General features: G+C 45.7%; 1 protein-coding gene across 1 annotated transcript in view; it reads left to right on the top strand.

Annotated features, from left to right (window-relative positions):
- The window catches only part of RASGRP1 (RAS guanyl releasing protein 1), a 79,994-nt gene that overhangs the window by 31,983 nt on the left and 30,358 nt on the right, over positions 1–17,653 (top strand). Inside the window, exons 3-4 of the mRNA XM_086710332.1 lie at positions 11,709–11,814; positions 17,443–17,505. Coding sequence (XP_086566458.1) covers positions 11,709–11,814; positions 17,443–17,505 — 169 coding nt within the window. The remainder of the gene's footprint in view (positions 1–11,708; positions 11,815–17,442; positions 17,506–17,653) is intronic.

The following is a 17,653-nucleotide window of genomic DNA, read 5'->3' as shown; positions in this document are numbered from 1 at the left end:
TTAGGAAGGCCCCCAACTAACTCTGCCATGGAGCGGGACCGTGCCTGAGAGGAAACCAAGTCCATTCTCATTGGCACAGGCAGCATTTCATACCACAGTGGATAGCCACTCTTTGAGTTATGGTTATAGTGTTTCATGAAAAGTCAAGAGTTCCATCCGGAGTAGCTGGAGACTAACAGGAGCAACGAGAAAAACAAAACGGTATTCCAAACCCAGCAAGAGAAATAAGAACAATTCACCAACTGCCGGAGGGCCTCACAGTTTACTGAGCACCTTTCTGTATTTAGTCAAACGTAATCTAATCCTATACAATCAAAGAAGGCGGGATGAGACTTTCACAGTAACTTCTGTCTGATTGCAAAAGACTTCGCTGAGTGGCTTTCGCCTACATGGTGGTCTGATGATGGTCTCGTACAGGACTGCTCGCTGCAGGGGATTATACACCGAGAGCCGAGTCTTTGGTGAAAGCGCAGTTTGTGATGAGACTATACTCAGCGTAGTGCTGTCTGATGTCAGTACATAGCGATTGCCTCAGTCCTGTCATGCCCTGGAACGAGGTCTGTTAGGATCAAGTCACACACACTGAGAAAAACTTGTTGAAGAAGATGGACTGTGAGGCTAACCAATCCATCTCAGCCAGGCCTTGTACTAATTCTTTCCCTGGAGAGCATTTGGGAAGTTCCCCAGGCTGCTTCTTAGTACCTATTCGGCCTGACAACAAATATGCAAAAAAGGCTCAAAATGTAACAGTCAAGAATGAAGCCATAGGAATGTGCTCCAGCGAGCAAGGGAAGAGTGCTGTCCCAGATTTTCCTCCCTGTTTTGTTTGCGTTTGTCTCTTTTTCTTTGTGTCCACTCCCCCTTTGCTGGCCTCTCTCCCGGCCACCTGCTGGCAACTGTCTGTGTCCTCTGGGGAGCCAAGACAGGTCTCTGCCTGACACATCCCTGTGCTGCTGTGATGGAGGAAGATGACTGCGTGAGCCAAGTAGGCTCTACTGACGGTAGCTCACCAAAGACTCAAACGGCAGCATAGCTACCCAGGCAGATAATTTGCTCCCAGGGATTTGGACCCAGAGAAGCAGCTGCATGCTGGGTTTAGTTGGTGCTATCTTCCGACAGTGGCTCACAGAGTTTGAGGTCATGGTGTTGTCCTAGGGTCAGATCACGGGGGCCCACCCAGCACCTGTCACACCTCTCCCTCCCTGTTCTCTAGGCGCCAGCCCAGTTCCCCAGCTCCCATCTCAAGAACTGTGTGCAATCTGCAGAACTGACGAGGACAGCTTCCCTCAGCCCCCTTATTCTTCAGACGTGACAGGTCCAGATTGAGGCAGCAGTCCCCAGGGAAGGCCAGCTGTCTTGCTCAGCAGAGGCGACACAGCTAAGAGCTCTTTTTCACATTAGGCGATTCATGCACTTGGTTAGACATTTATAGATTGCAGTCGCTCATCCGAAAAATCTGGGTCATCTTTTACATAGAGCTTCACGCTTTGGAAGAAAAGCTGTGCCCAGGGAGGAACGTTCCTGCTGATGGCTTGGCCAAGGGAGTGGAGAGAGCACCTGCTGCACCAGAGAGGGGGGAGGCAGGCCGACACAGGAGGGCTGGGAGCTCCCAGGGGCCTTGGCATTTCCACCCACATGGCCACTGGCTCACCAGGCATTCTGGGTTCTGGTTGTCCTAGCTAAATTGTGCCAGCAATAGCTGCCTTGTGTTGATGCCATGAAAAGTGGTAGGTTTGTTAGGCTCTCCAGGGTGATTGTTAGGGAATGTGTCATGATTGTAGTGAGAAAGTTGGTCTGTATGGGTGCAGGGCTTCTTGGACAGAGAACCAGAAGTGGGGCTGCTGGTAAAGGAGTTAGCCTGGTAGCATGGATGGCCAAAAGGTAGAGCTCTTCCCAATATAACCAGTCTTCACCCCATTCACCTAATCCCTGAAGGGACACTGGTGCCAAGGTAAGAGCCCTGGGCTGGGGGCCAGAGGATCATTTCTGTCCAGGAGCCTCCACTCACCAGCCCTGTGACCATGGCCAAGGCATGATTACCTTATTTCTTCATCTTTAAACTTGAGCCAACGGTCCCTGAGACAGCACAGAGTTGTGAAACTCCCACGTTCCACACAGGTGATTCTGTATGTGGAAACTAAGTGCTATAAAAACAAAGTATTGCTATTAGGTGTTGTCATCTGGGGAGACCAGCGCGGTTCTCCACTGGCTTCAGGGACAGCGTGTGTGTGTGTGTGTGTGTGTGTGTGTGTGTGTGTGTGTGTGTGTGTGTGTGTGTGTGTGTATGCATGTGTAAGTAGATGCTGTTCCACTTGAAATGCCTGCCTCGCCCTCCCACTCCACAGCTCTGCCCCAACAGGATGGAAAGTAGGTAGAATGAAGAGATGGTGCACAGGTTCTTTTCCTTCACCAGGCATCTCCCTGGTTGGCCTCTCTGGGTCAGGAGTCGAGAGAGGCCTGATTAGACCAGATCCCCTTTATTGTAGAGGCTGCTGAGCCAGGTTTTCCCCTTCTCTGAGTCCCTCGCCTTGGCTGTCATAACCCCCCAGGGGTTGGGTGGGAGCAGAGAAAAGAGGTGAGCCTGACCAGCCTCTTCCCCACTTGGGTAATACTCTGCTTTTTAAAGGCCTGTTGCAGAAGTTTGAAATTGCAGGTCATGGTTCAGTTGAGGCTTGCGTATTGTCTATGTCATGGCATTCCCCGGCCATTGCAAATAAATAATTAAAAGCCAAATTCAACCAAGATACTCAGAGCTCCTAGACACTGTACTGGGCCACGGAATAGGAAATATTCTAACTAGTCCTACACCCTCGCACTCACAAGGCAGCCTCCATGCCTTTGGCCTGGGTGTGATATGCCAGGTTATCCCAGAGGGAGTAAGAGCAGGGCTGGATTTACAAGGCACTGGGAGCCTCCCTTCTGCCACATCCTCACCTTACATTTAAATGTTTGTCCTGGGTTAGAGCACTAACCACTTCAAGAAATCGTTGCTGTGATGTAGATCTCTCTGAGAGGGTTCACCCTTCTCCACCCGAGGAGCTTCTTGATCTGGATTAACTGCTCATTCTGTCACTAGGCAAGGCCCAGAAGGCATGAGGTGAGGAGTCAGGAGCACCTGATAGGAAGAAGTACAGCAGGACGCTGGGCAAGACCGCTGGCCAGAGCTGACTGCGAGCATCTCACCCCGGCTCCGCGCTCAGTGGCTTTGTGCTAGTAGCTTGGAATTGGCCGTAATGGGAGTATTTAGGTCATGGAAGTCTGCAAACACTACAAATCAGGGTCCCCCTCACCCCCAGGAGAGCTGTTCTCTAAACTCCCACCCGCGTACCGCTGGCAGTGGCCATACTGATTGTCTCCCTTGCCCTGTGAAGTATGACTCCATCCTGGTAGATCACTCGCTTCCTCCTGCTTGTTCTCCTGCCCCCAGGCTTGAGGGGCTGGGGCACCAAAGCAAGAGCAAGGTGGTATCCGACACGTGTTGGAAGCTGTGCAGGTGGTAGAAGTTGTGAGAGTTGAAGGCATGCATCACCCTGTTCCTCCTTCACGCGCACTTGCTGCCCCAGTGGCAGCTGTTGGCACCAGAAAGCAAAACAAAACCAAGGACAATGACAAACTGTTAAGTTGTTTTTTCAGCTTGCTGATTTTTTTTACCTTCTCCAGACAGGATTTAATGAATGTAATAGTCTTTTTGTCAAGTAGATTTTATTTCTTTAAAACATTTATGAAGTGTTACACTTCATAATTCTGTGTGTGTCTGTCAGCTTCTCCCTGGATCCAGTCTTCTCATTTCTGGAGACACTGACCTCCATTAGCAGCTTCTGCCCTGCTCTGGGTTCTGGATTCACCTCTGCTGTCATGGTTTTCTGTCCATAGTGTTCCCATTACCATTTTCTGGTCACTGGTTTTGACATACCTGTTACTTTGTGTTATGCCCCCAATGGTGACAGATGGCCTACCTGTGATAAGCCAATTTCTGAGCTTTTGTCTTTGGTCATGAGACTTCTGTCAAGAGATTTCTGTGGAAACCAAAACAAAGAGGAAGCAAAGACTCTGTTCTGCAGTTTCTCTGGGGTGGGCCATATTTTATGTCCATCTTGGAGCAAGTGATTTGTGCCTCATCCCCAGGTGAGCCTGTGCTGTAGGCAGGTCATCACCCCACTTGTCAGCAAGAAGCAGGGCCTGGAATGCAGCTAAGTACAGATTTACTCTCACGGGATTCTAATCATTAGGGAGTAGTTCGTTGCTATGAGAGGCAAATATTTAAGATTAAGCCAAGGAAAGGAAGAAAAAAGTGTACAGAGTGATTGAGGGGCAAAGGGCTGAACCATATGATCTCTTGAATAATCTCAAAGTTCTGGGTCACTTCACCACGGGTATCAAGATGCTTCCTGAACCATCATGAGTGGATGGGTCTCTGCTTCCTCTGAACTTTGCATCCTTCAGTGTGCTCTCTGTAAGAGCTTCACCCTTAATATTTACTGCCTGATATTATCATGTGTCTTGGGTATGTCTTATTCCCCAACCAGATTGTTGACTCCTTAATGACAAGGGGCTTCCTTAGAGCTCCTCAGCTTTCCTTTGGGATCTAAGATAGCACCTTGCACAGAGTAGATTACGGACCAGTATTGGTTAATTGCATCAAAAATGTTTCCGGTTGAAGTAGAATGAAAAGTCAGTATATGGAATAATTAGGGAGCCATATGCTTTCATTAGAAATGCGCAAGTAGATACTAGGTAACAAGTTACCTGTGGTGCTTTTAGGAACAAACAATGCATGAGATAGAAGGTTGAGGTAGAAGATGTCAGAGGTCTTCTCCACCCTGAGATTCTGTGATTCCCTATAGTGGAGTCATGGCCGCCACTGAGTCTAATGATGGAAAATGGGTTTTTTGGTTCATAGACACATGACTTTCTGGAAGCCACATGGCTTTTCTTTTTCCACAGGTTGGGTGGGTCTTTAATATACCTCCCTAACAGCGTACGTTACTCCCCAAGTCTAGTGATAGATTATATAAGATTGACATTTTGTACCCACTGAGGTTTCAGCCCTTTAAAGAAGTCTCCCCTAAAGTGTTAGGAGGAGCAGATGGTACTGAGAAAATATGCACATTTTATTATGCATTGCACATTTTACTTATTAGAATTTTTAGTATGACACCCTGCATTTTTAAAAGCCTAAAGATGCAAACAAAATGAAATTATTCATTGAAATATTTAAATCAGCTTACAGCAATTATATCAAAATATCAAAATTAAATCTTGCAGTCTGGAAGGTAAATCCCCCTTGACCACCCACTTAGAAATCTGACTTTGAAAGGGAGGCGCTTCCTCTCAAAAAAGAAGAGGTGCTTGTTCCGTGAGATGAAGTCAGGAAGGGAATACATCCTTAATGAGGTCATCCTTAATGAGGCCGAAGATAGCGTTGGAGAGATGTGGTGGTAACGAGGGCAAGTGAACATGCAGAAATTCTGGTGAAACAGAACCAAGAAGGGGGTTCTGGATGTAGATGTAGAGTTCTTCCTCCCTCACCCCATCCCTGCCTCCCTTTGCCGAGTGAGTCATCCCCTCCTGGCCTTACCATTTGCCAGCCTTCACTCCCACAGAGCCACAGTGGGGGAACGTCATGGAACTCTGGAAGAGGGGTTACAAGGCAAAAGTGGAGAGTGAATATGGTTTTGAATCTTGGGTACAGCCCTCTTCTTACTGAAGGACAACTTTAATGATCAATATCAATCAGCCAAGGCATGCAAGAGTTTTTCAGAAATCACCAGGAGTACAAAAGCTATTCTTCCAAATGTGCATTAATTCCAACCCTGTATCCCAGCAGCATCTCTTAGATTCAGCCCTGAGCACTGGAGGAGATCTTAAAGCTCATCTCCTTCAGCCCCCTCATTTAACCCTTGAATTCCCTGTCCTGACAAATGGCCGGGCAGCAGGCAGCTGAGTGTAGTGGAAAGAGCTGGAGTTCTAGAATCAAACAGACCTGGAGCCAGATCCTAACTCTTTTTCTCTTTGACCCAGAACAGATTACCTCATCTTTCTATACTACGATTTCCTCGGCAGTAAGTTTTGAGCAATATTGCCAAATTATTTTCAGAATTAGAAATAACATCATGAAGGTGCTTAGCACAGCTCCTGGTATTGGTATGACTTCAATAGATAATAGCTGCTATGCCAGTCAAAATGATGTAATCAAGTGTCCCTCTCCAGCCTCCTCGTGAATATCTCTGTGATGGGAGTGCTTCCGTTGTCTCAGTCCTATTGGTTCGAACCTTCTCCTCCATGTGGTGCACAACCCTCTTTCTTTCTCATCCTCTTCTGGTTCATTCTCTCTGGTTCTGCCATTTGTGGCCACACAGAACAAATCTAAACCTTCTCCCACAAATAGTACCCCAGATATGTGAAGACAATCCTGGTATCCCTCCTTGATTTTCTCGGTGGCAAACCTAGTTAGCTCCTCGAATCCTTCCATAGGTCACTTGGTTTTGATCTCACCCAGGACACTTCTAAGCCCCTTCCCCCAATACGTGAGCATGCATGGAAAGATGCCTGCCAGCCACAAAGAACAGTGGAGATAGCAAGCATGTCTATACTGAAAAAGCCTGTGACTGTGTCTGTAGCTCCTGTGATATTCCAGTGCATACCCTACAAATATGTTTCAGTTCCCCTGCTTTTTACCCTAGTATTTGGAACATGATGCTACTACCCTGGTGAGGAACGGAGCATTATAAAAACTATATTGTCAGATGCTGAACTGAAAAGTTATCCCCTCATAACTGTGGTAAGATGTGATTGCATTAGCCCCCTACCCCCATTTTCCACTTTCTCAGTGTCAGTGATATTTTTCACGAAACTTTAAGGTCCCTGCTCCTTCACTGGAGACCCCGCAGTGTGACTTGCTGTGACCAGCAGAATAAGGCAGAAGCGACAGCATGCCAGTTCCAAACCTAAGCTGAAGAGGCCTTCGGTGTTTCCAGTTGCCCTTTGGTGCCCTGCCGTCACCATGAAAGAACATACCGCAACTAGCCTACTGGTCCAGGGCAGCTGGGAGGTCTGCAGAACAGAGGCCCCCAGCAAAGCCCAGCCTCTATGTGCCGATCCCCTGTCCCCAGCCAATTCATAGCACTTGAGAAAAAATAATTGATTACTTTCTGAAGTCACTGAGTGTTGGGTGGTTTGTTATCTGGAATTTTTGTGGCAAGAGATAACCATTACAGAAGTTAAGCCAGAAAACAGAGAGAGGAAAACTAACCAGTTCCGTGTAGTTGCTGTATAAACATGTTTGCCGTGAGCATTTTTACCACAAGCATTTTCACTGCATAACTAATCATCTGAAACACAATTTTCCAAAAAAGATAAAATCACAAAAAAAAACCAGAAGAGGGACATTCATTAAAAACATGAAAAATGAATAACAAAATTAAAAACACTATTGCAAAATACAAAATGTTTGAGTACATTTAAAATGTGTATTGGCCATACTGTGCAAATAACTGAGTTTATTTTGTGTATTATATCTAAGCATAGTCTTCAAAGTCTTTCATTCATAGTATTATCCTTTTTTTTCTTTCTTTTGTTTGATTTGTCTTGTGGCTAAAATTTCTTCCTTCATTAAGAGAGGTATCCATTTCGAAATACTAGGATGCATACTTGTAGCTGAGATTTGTATTGCGTTTTGAAAGACTTCTCCACTGTCACTTGTCCTTGGCATATTGTCACATGTCCACTAGCAGACATTCCAAGTTTGGTAGGAAATGTAGGTTCAAAACTCTGCGACTGTATAGACCATTATGAGGGCTGAGCTTTATAGCCTGTAAAATGGAAGTGCTGCATGAAGGAGAGATGAGGCCAAACTGTCCAGCAGTTATTTTTTTAATGTTTGTTTATTTTTTGAGAGACAGAGTGCGAGCAGGGGAGGGACAGAGAGAGAGGGAGACACAGAATCTGAAGGAGGCTCCAGGCTCTGAGCTGTCAGCACAGAGCCCATCGCAGGGCTCAAACTCGAAAACTGCGAGATCATGACCTGAGCCGAAGTCAGATGCTTAACCTACTGAGCCACCCAGGCGCCCCCTGGTTAGTTTTTTAAATCTTGTATGGCAAAATGGCCTTACAGACTATTAGTTTTGTGGCAAAAACACTTGTGGGCCAAGATGCTCGTGGTGAAAATGCGCAACATGATATTAACCCTTCCTCACTAAGTTGAGAAGAATTGATGAAAGAGTGACAGAACTATAACCAGCCTAACTGAATACTTCATAAAGATGATTTGCCAAGTTTTGTTTTTTTCTTTTTAAAGTTCATTTATTTTGGAGAGAGGGGGAGAGAGTATGAGCAGGGCAAGGGCAGAGAGAGGGAGAGAGAGAATCCCAAACAGGCTCCGTGCCATCGTCAGTCCAATGCAGGGCTCGATCCTGCAAACCATGAGATCATGACCTGAGCTGAAATCAAGATTTGGATGCTCTGACTGAGCCACCCAGGTGCCCCAGTTTCTCAAGTTGTAACCTTGAGAAAACAAGTGTGTAGATTATGTATCTTATCAGCAAAATAGCTTATGACAAAGCAAACTGAATATCCAAAAACATGAAAAGTTAAGGGTTCTCCTGTTTGGTACAGTTCACTCATTGACTCAACAACTATTTAATGAATACCTGCCATGTATCCTCCTTGTTCTAGGCCCTGGAAATACGGTCATGGGAAAAACAGACAGGGCTCAGGTCTCATGAAGCTTATATTCTAGTGGAGACTCAGAAAATAACAAACAAAAAGATAACTTCTAATAATGGATGATAAGTGCTGTGCAGAATCTCAGGCAGGGGAATGGCCACCTCAGGTGGTTCAAGGAAGACCTCTCCAAGGATGTGATGTTGAAACTGAGACCCGAATGACATGAATAGGCCAAGAGAAAAAAAGACCACATTGCAGGAAATATCAAATGCAAAGGCCATAAGGTGCATGAATAACCTTGGAAGGTCTGAGGTGTAAATAGAGGGATGGAGAGGAGTGATGTGGTGTGAAATGAAGTGGGGGTTAGTAGAAGGGGGCAGAACATATGGAACTTCACTGGCTACAGCAAGGATTTTGTGTTTTGTTACAAGTGTAATGGAATCCATGAAAGTGTATGAAGGACATGACCTGGTTTATGGGTTTTAGGGGCTCACTCCTGGTGTGTGTGTGTGGAGGATGGATTGTAGGGGGACAAGAGGGGAAGCAGGGGTCTTTTAGGTCACTCTTGGGTGGTACTGGTGACATTTTGCAAGTAGAATTCAAGACTGGCTGATGGATTGTGTGTGAGGGAAAGTGACAAATTAAGGATGACTCCTAGGTTTTCTGTTGGGGTAACTGAGTGTAGTTGGTGCTGTCATTTCCTGAGAGGAGGAGGAGGAATGGGCGGGGGGGGGGGTGCGGAGAAAGAGGTCAAGAGTTTTGTTGGGATGAGTTAGTTAAGTTTGAAATTGGACGTCTGAGTAACTTTGCCAAGGAGGATGTTGGACATGTTAGTTTGGTACTCAGGCTACAGATAAGAGTTGGGCAGTCATCAGCAAACAGATGTGGGATTTTAGCCATAGGAATAGATGAGTTCACCTAGAAAAAAAGTTAAAAAGTTAAAAAAGTTAAAAAGTTAAAATTTTCAATTTAAAATTTAACAAGTTTCAAAATTTTTAAATTATTTTGAAAAGAAGTGGGAGGATTAAGCCACAGAGTGTGGTGACATTTAAATGCTCAGCAGAGGAAGAGGAGACAGAAGACGAGCGTGAGAGAGAAACTGAGACAGTGTGATGTTGTGGAAGCCAAGAGAAGCAAGTGTTCCGGGAAAGATGGTTGTCAACTTAGGTTGGGTTGGGCTGAATGCAACTTGACTCATAAAGTTAACATGAATCCAGAGAAAGAAACTATTGGATTTGGTGACCCTGAGAATAAAATATTTAGTGGGAGGACAGAGATAAAAGTCAAAATGGGACGGTTGAAAATGAATGGCAGGTGAGAAATTGATGACAGGTTCTGCTACAAAGGGGAACAGAGAAACGGAGAAGTCTTAGAGGTGGTGAGAGCTTAAGGTTTTGTTTCATTTTGTTTTAAATAGGAGATTGGGGCAAGGCGGGGGTAATGTTTAAATGCCATGGGTAGGTAAGGCAGGAGAGAGAGAAGAGTTGAGAATGCAGGAGAGAAAGTGGACGAAGGCAGGATCATCACCCTAGAGAACGGAGGAGACCCCAGGCATGGTGGAAGCCATGGCCTCTGCAAGGCCTCTCATGGAAACGGGAGGGCAGGCAGTGAGAGTAAGAGCATGCGCACGAATTGACGGGGTTGGTGAGGGGAAGGTAAGTGATCATGTCCATTCACTCATATTTTCTCAGTGAACTGTGACTTCAGGTCATCATTTGAGGACGAGCCAGGACTTTCTGAATCCTGAGCCCTGTGTCCTTCATTTATCATTTGGTGCCCTTGGAGAGATGAAATGGCAGGGCAAGTCCTGTCTGTTCTTCCATCTGATACTGTGCCCGGAATCATTCAAGTTCCCGTCAGAGAAGCGAATTCATGTGGTTTGTTTAAATGAAAGCACTCAAACGAAGGAACTCCTCACAGAGATGAGGATGCTGTTAAGGGATGCTGCGCCCAGGCTGTCAACAACCACAAGTTACCTCCCACCCCCATCACCACCACCTAGGGCCACAGGGTCAAGGAAGATTAAAAGTGTTAGATCCAATGAGAGCTGGAGTCATGGGGGAGTGGCCAGCCAGTGTGGTCATTCATTGAAGAGGCCTATAGCTGCTATCAGGGAAATAGCGCCAAAGCAGAGAGGGGATGAGAGAGAAATATCTTGAGTCCTCCCCCCTCCCATCTGTTGCTGATGCTTCCCTGTGGCTGAACCCAACTGGAAGCTGGCTGGCAAGGGTTATGCAATCCATGGTGAAGGACAGAGAATAGATCTGGCAGCAAATAACCAACACTTCAGGCCACAGCTGTTGAAAAGATTTTGAAAACCACTCCAAGGGGAGTATTTACACCCAACACCATGTATAGAATGCATCTCGTTATTTGGTTCCTGCTGAGACTTGGAAAACCTAGCTAGCCATGATCTTTGAAGTGAACCATCATGGATACTTGTAACCCACCCATAAATCTCCAAATGTAATGTTTGTCCATAGTCTTCCTCCTTTATTTTCATCTAGAGGCATATTGCTCTAAAACTAGGAAAGCTTGTTCAGGGCCCCTCACTAGCGTGAATATCTTCCAAGGCCATGGGAGAGCCACAGTCGTGTATTCTTGCCATCGTGTGTTCTTGTCAATTTTACAAAAGTAGTATGTTTAACTGTAATGTGTTAAGACTGTGTTTTTTTACTCTGACCCTAGAAAGGCCCCCCCCCATTATATGCACTTTAGGCCCCACAAAACTTGTATCTGCTTCTGTTTCCAACAGAGACTCAAGGATACAGTGCAGATTTTATCCCTTTCCCCAAATTCTCCCATCTTTCAGGTGGGGTGGTTAAAGAACATCAAAATGAACAATTTGGGAAGGGGGGAATGCAGCAGGAGGGTAAGAAGCAGAGAAGGGAGGGGTGTGCAGTGCTCAAGACAGGGGAGAAGAACTCTGTGTAGTACCCCCTCTCTGGCCATCCACCTTCAAGTGATGGAGGGTTGTCATGTGTCCCGCGGGGGACTCATTTCTCACGGGGGCCTCGCTCAGATGCTGCTCTTTATGCTTTCAGATGCAGATGGAAACCTGTGTCGAAGTAACCAACTGTTGCAAGTCATGCTGGCCATGCACCGAATTATCATTTCCTCTGCTGAACTGCTCCAGAAAGTTGTCACCCTATATCCTTTAGCACAGTGGCTGATGGTCCCCAAGCGGGATTCATTCAAAAGTATTTCAAATCTTGAGATTTGAAATTTGCTTTCATGTTGATTGGTTTGGAATAACCCCGAGTGGTAAATGGGTCCAAATGTCCTTTGAGAGGTATGGGGTTTGTCTGTGTGTCTTGGGTGTCTGCGTGCACATGCACACGTATGTGTCACTTCTGTTGGGTGGGGCAGTATTAGCAATGCTGATTGCTCTGGCAAGTAGTCACAGCAACGGGCAAACACAGTGGTCTTCAGCGTGTCTGGCTAGTAAAAATACGTGTCCTGTAGGTTAGTAAGAATCCCTTTTCATCCTGTGCAAACTGACGGGGGGGTGCAGTCATAACTCAGATGAGAAACTGGCTTTCCTGTCCAATTCCTCAATTTTCCCCAGGTTCTGGAAAGAGCTGCATGACACCCCAGTAGCTGGAGTCTGCTGGTGCTTCTGCTTCAGGCAGAGATGGCTCTCAGCCCAGCAAACCTGGCTGGATTTTAACTGTCTTACGCGGTGCAAAGCGAGTAGGGTGAAGAAGGAGCCTGCCCTCTCCTGCTCGCGGAGCACAGTGTAAGCTGTGGCTGTAGTTGGGGTGAGACCGTTGAGCACCTGAAGCCCGGGTCCCTGGCACTGAGTCACGAGTGGTAGCTCTTCTGATCCTTTACCCCTCCCCTGACCCCCCTCCCATTTCATCTCATGGCACACCAGAAGGTAAAAAGCCACCAGAAGAGACTGAATCTCTTCTATAACCCTACTTATAAATCTTTGCGTTTCAGATCAAAGGAGATGTTTCCAGCAGCATTCCAAGGGAAGAGCATTGGGAGGGGTCTCTGTAATAAGAGGTGCAGGTCATAAGTGGGTATCTGGTCTGCAGAGAATTTTTAAACCGTCATAAAGCTGACTCACAGTCTTCCGACTTTTTGTTAACTCCATGTACCAATAGTTCTAACAGTATCAGTGATTAAAAACTCCTCAGTGAAACACTTGTTGGTCTAGGGACTCAGTTGTGCCCCTGGCTGTCCCCATGGTGGGCAGACCCTCTACCCTCCCCCTGCTCTCTCCCACCCCCCAAAGGTTTGACCCCTCACCCCTGTCCCTTTCCTCCACTTTCACCTCTGTCTCCTCAATGGCACCTGCCCCTCAGCCTAAAACGCATTCAAGTCTCCCCAGCCTAAAAATAAACTTCTCAGCCCTGCCTTCCCTCTGTTCCATTGTTAGGGTTAGAAATTTGATGCACAAATGTCTTAAAATAGTCTGCACTCACTATCTCCAATCTCTCAACTCCCACTCACTCCTTAACTGAGCCTGGGCCCCCACCCGTGCTCAGACTTTCCTCTGATGTCACCAGTGGCCTCCTGGTGGCTAAGGCCAGGGGCTCTTTTCTGTCCTTGCTTACTCTGGGCTTTGTGGACAATCCCCTGCTTCTCCAAACCCTCTCCTGCAGGGCTCCCAGGCGGTGCCCCCTGGCTCTTCTCCTTCCTGAGCCGCCCCTCCTCTGACTTCCCATCTGGCGCCTTCTCTGAGCACATCTTAAATAAGGGGACAGTGTCCTGGTTTACTTCTCACTCTACCTCCTTCCTGGGTAATTCCCCACCAGGCTCTCCACCTCCATCCTTTGGTGCCATGGACTTTCAAATCTATATTTCTTTAACCCAAGCCATTTTGTAAAAAATATCCGGACTAATTTGTCCTGCCAACACTTGGATCTTAATATGCTCAAGCCTTAATTCGTTTTCTCACCAGCTTCATCTCCAACTACTGCCCATTAATTCTGCTCTGACACCTGCATTTTCAGTTTCAGTTTCAGTGCATGGTGTCATCGCCCATCCAATCGCCCCAACCAGAAACCTCAGAAGCACACTTGACTCCTCCCTGCCTTTCACCTCCTACAGAGTCCACTACTCAGTCCCAGGGCTTCTCCTTCAGAAATGACTGTTAGCTGTTTTCTTCTCTCCCCCTGCCCCGCCCCCCCACCACTCCGGGCTTCATGTGGGCCTCCATCTTCTCTCCTAGGCCCCTCTCTGGGACTGCTGTTCTCCCCCACGTGCCAGTTCACAAGCCACCTTGGACGTTACTTTCCGGAGAAGCACATCACATAAGCCCATTGCTCCAGAGCCCCTGTAGGCCGCACTGGTAATGCCCTCCTCAGCTGCCAGGACAAGGCCTCCACAGTCTGAGTCGGGGTGTCCGTTCAGCTCCACCCTGCAGCTCTCCCAGAAGCCCTTTCTTCCAGACCTGGAACTGCTCAGTACACCTGTGCCTGGGATGCCTTTGCCTCCCTCATTGCCTAGCAAGCAGACTCTTTCAGGATCCTTCTGTGAAGTCTTTCCTGACCTTTTCAGGCCTCCACACACCCCTCCCTTTTAAAGATACATCTAGTGTTTTTAAATAATGCTTTGAAAATCTAATTCCTGTCACTTTAGTTTTGTATTGCTAAAGTCAGTGTGTCTCACCTCTCTGGTCCGGATGTAACCCACCTTGAAAAGCTTTCCATCCGTGACTGCAGAAAGTGTGAGGTATTTCTATTCTGTTAGCTAAATAAATTGACCTACCAAGACTTCTGTCTGAGTTTTGCCAGTGTGATACATATGTGCTCTGATCTTTATAGATGACTGTTTCAAGTCAATTGCCGAAACTTTGCGTCTAGCTGCTGTTTGATTTGCGTTAGTAATATAGGAAGTTGCAAAGGTACTAAAAATTAATTTGATTACAAGTCAACTTAAGAAAAATATATAAATTTTCAACATATATTAAAAATATATACGCTGTAACTTATCCACTTACATGTCTCCTCTACTAATCCGTGTGTCCATCGACATCAGGAACCAAAGCTTATTTGTTTCTCTAGAACTTAGCTCAGGGACCATCTCATGATTGGACACAACATATGTTGCCTTACCATTCATGAAAAACATTGAATACTCTTTCTATATTGGGACTTCTAGGTGAAAAACTCAAGCTTTGCTCAGGTCTGGGGTGGTAGAAGAGATTCTAAGAAGGGAATATGAAATAAGACTGCCTACCATTGAAACCCAGGTTAAACACTGGAGGCAGAATGATTTTCTCTTCATGTGTCTGTCTCTGTTTTCTGACCTGGGAGTAATAGAATTATTAGTTAAATAAGCTACGGGTTTCCTGTTGTTTCCTGATTTTTCACTGTTAAAAAAAAAAAAGACTGGGATTTTGAAACATGCTTTGAATGGCTCAAATGCCTGAAAAGTACAGTCAGAACTGTACTGTACTTCATAGTCCTGGTACCAGCTGTGAAGAGAAGGAAAATGCGTGGAGCCTGAAGCTTCCAGCAAGCAATGACCTTAAGCCTTGCAAGGCAGACAGACCCCTGAGCCTCTTTTACTGGCCTGCATATACTGGGTGTTCCCCTTCTCCCCCAAAGGGAGAAAGCGGGTGCTCTGCCTCACTTCAGGGCTGCCTTTGCTATGGTTTAGGGGCTCTGATGAACAGGGAGGTTCTGCCCTTAGGACGGGCACCCTGCCTGCCTGCCCCCTGCATGCGGAGCACCCGCATGCACACTGACTGGTTCACTGGGTCACACAGGTTCTGCCCCGCCCTCGGCCCTCGTCCCACAAGGATGGATGGTCAAAGGGAGGGAAGGACAGGGAGTGACTGGGAGGAAGAAAAGTCCATAGTAAAGGGCACCATGTTGATTTATAGATCTACTTGGTTGTTTTAAAGGAGAAGTATGTTTTCTCTGCCTTCCCCATTAGAAAGGAAGACAAAAATTTCGAGAAGTACATCAAGTAATAGAAGTATAGAAGCTGACACCTATTGATCTGGAATGTGCCTTGTGCTTGAATCTCTTGGCACTGAAGCCAGACATTTCCTCAGCAGTGCAGCATAAGAAATGTAAAGTCATTCTGGTTCACTCTTAACTTCTATGCCCAAAGAAAGGCAGTCATCAAAGCCTTTTATTGTATGCAGTTTGCTGGTTTCCTGGGGTTTTTATTTTTATTGTCCATGTTGTTATGCATGTGGGGTTTTGTGTTTTGTTTTTGTTTTGGTGCTTCTGAAGACAGATTTTATAGGCAGTGAATCTATTAAAATTTAGTTTTTAAATTCAAGTCATTTTATTAAAAGTACAAATTTTACAACCATAGCTCTTCTTTAGGGATTCAGGTTTAGCTTCCAAATATTCTTCTTTCTATAAGCCTAACATGTTTCACCAAGCATTTTTAAGGGACCTTGAAAAATGTTTGGTTAATTTGAATAATGGTAATTAAGTACTTCCAATGGTTTTAAACTACAATTATGAATTTTAAATTTTGGATTATTTTTAAATACTTAAGATGCCTTCCTGAATTCTAAATGGTTTTTATAATAGTACATTGGAGTTATAAACAGTTACCATTATTTTAGAAGTTCCAAAACTATGATTAAACTTAGTAAGATTTCAGTTTAAAAGCACAAGTCTAAAGCACTTAATTATATATTCCAAATCACAGTTTCAAGACTATCGTTCTAATATGCTCTAAAATATTATAGGGAGACAAAATCCCCAAATGCTCAGATTCCTTCCTAATAAAAAAACACTAATCCTAAGATGTGGACTTTCCCTTTTCTGTATTTACCTGTAAATTTTTCAGAGGTTTAGAATACACATTCCCACTGAAGGAAGACCACTCCGTCCCGTTGAGATCTCTGCCATCTTACTCACTGGCCTCCTCACTGGACCACTCCTACTGAATTCCCAGTAGGGCCTGGGAATCACTGAACCCCGTATTGCAGTTATGATGGCAGTTTTTAAAAGGGAAAGAAGGCATTGCCTTGCGGGCGTGCACAGTGCACATACCAGCCTGATTCCTCAGTGTGTCGATCAAAAGTGGTAGATCCACCTAGGTTCACCATTGGATTGGATTTTGCATTTCTTTGGCTCATAAAAGAAATATTCTTTCCACATATTTCTAAAGATATGCAAACTTAATGGGATCTTACTATTCTTTGATATTCTTAGGATGGCACCCTTCTCATGGAATATTCCGAACGCCATGGATCCTTAAACGTGATCAATGATTGTATTTTGGATTGTTCACATGGCTTTGTCTGACTTGCCATCACAACTTACAAGGTCCATCTACTGAGCCCCTTAGGCGCATATGTTACCATTTTTCACATTACTGCTTTTAATTATCATGACAATATATCTGAATATTCATTCCCCTTCTAACTTACAGCACAAATTGTTTATCCATTACTGGAATCACTTTAAAAGAGAGGGGCTCCTCTTTTTAAGTTGTTTCAGTGGGAGTCCTCATCTCTTGGGCATGGGCAGGAGGCCTTTTGCCCCTTCACTTCATAGAGGCCACCTGTGCTGGGACCTTTCCACGCTGTTGGCTTCCCACTTCTCCTTCTGCAAAGGACTTCTCCTCCTTTCCACAAGCCATTTCAGTGTGGGCTACATGGAAGGTCACCACTGTCACCCTTCCAAGGTGATAATATGCATACAGCTGCACACATCAAGTTGGTTTTTATCCTATGGCCAGAAAGAGAAGAAAACATCTGGGAGGGGGGTAGTTTTAGCAAATACTTCCACAGATAAGAAGTTGTTTGGTTTCTGTAACAGAGGCTTTTATTTCCCTTAACCACAGCCCTACCTATAAGGATGCCTTGGCAAAGAATTCGCCAGGGCTTTGCCTGAAGATCTGCTATTTTGTAAGGTAATGTTTGTGGGTGCAGTTGGGACTTGTGGAGCAGGCGGAAATGAAAGACTGAAGCAAGGGGTGTTAGTTTTTTCCTTGTGCTTCCCACCTATCCTGTCCTGTCCATACATCACCTCTGGGAGACTGGAAAGGGTAGTGCTGCGTG

Source organism: Puma concolor, chromosome B3 (assembly GCF_028749965.1).
Source record: "Puma concolor isolate L17-30 chromosome B3, mPumCon1.1.hap2, whole genome shotgun sequence".
NCBI classification, from domain to species: Eukaryota; Metazoa; Chordata; class Mammalia; order Carnivora; family Felidae; genus Puma; species Puma concolor.
This window is presented reverse-complemented; position numbering and strand designations above follow the sequence as displayed.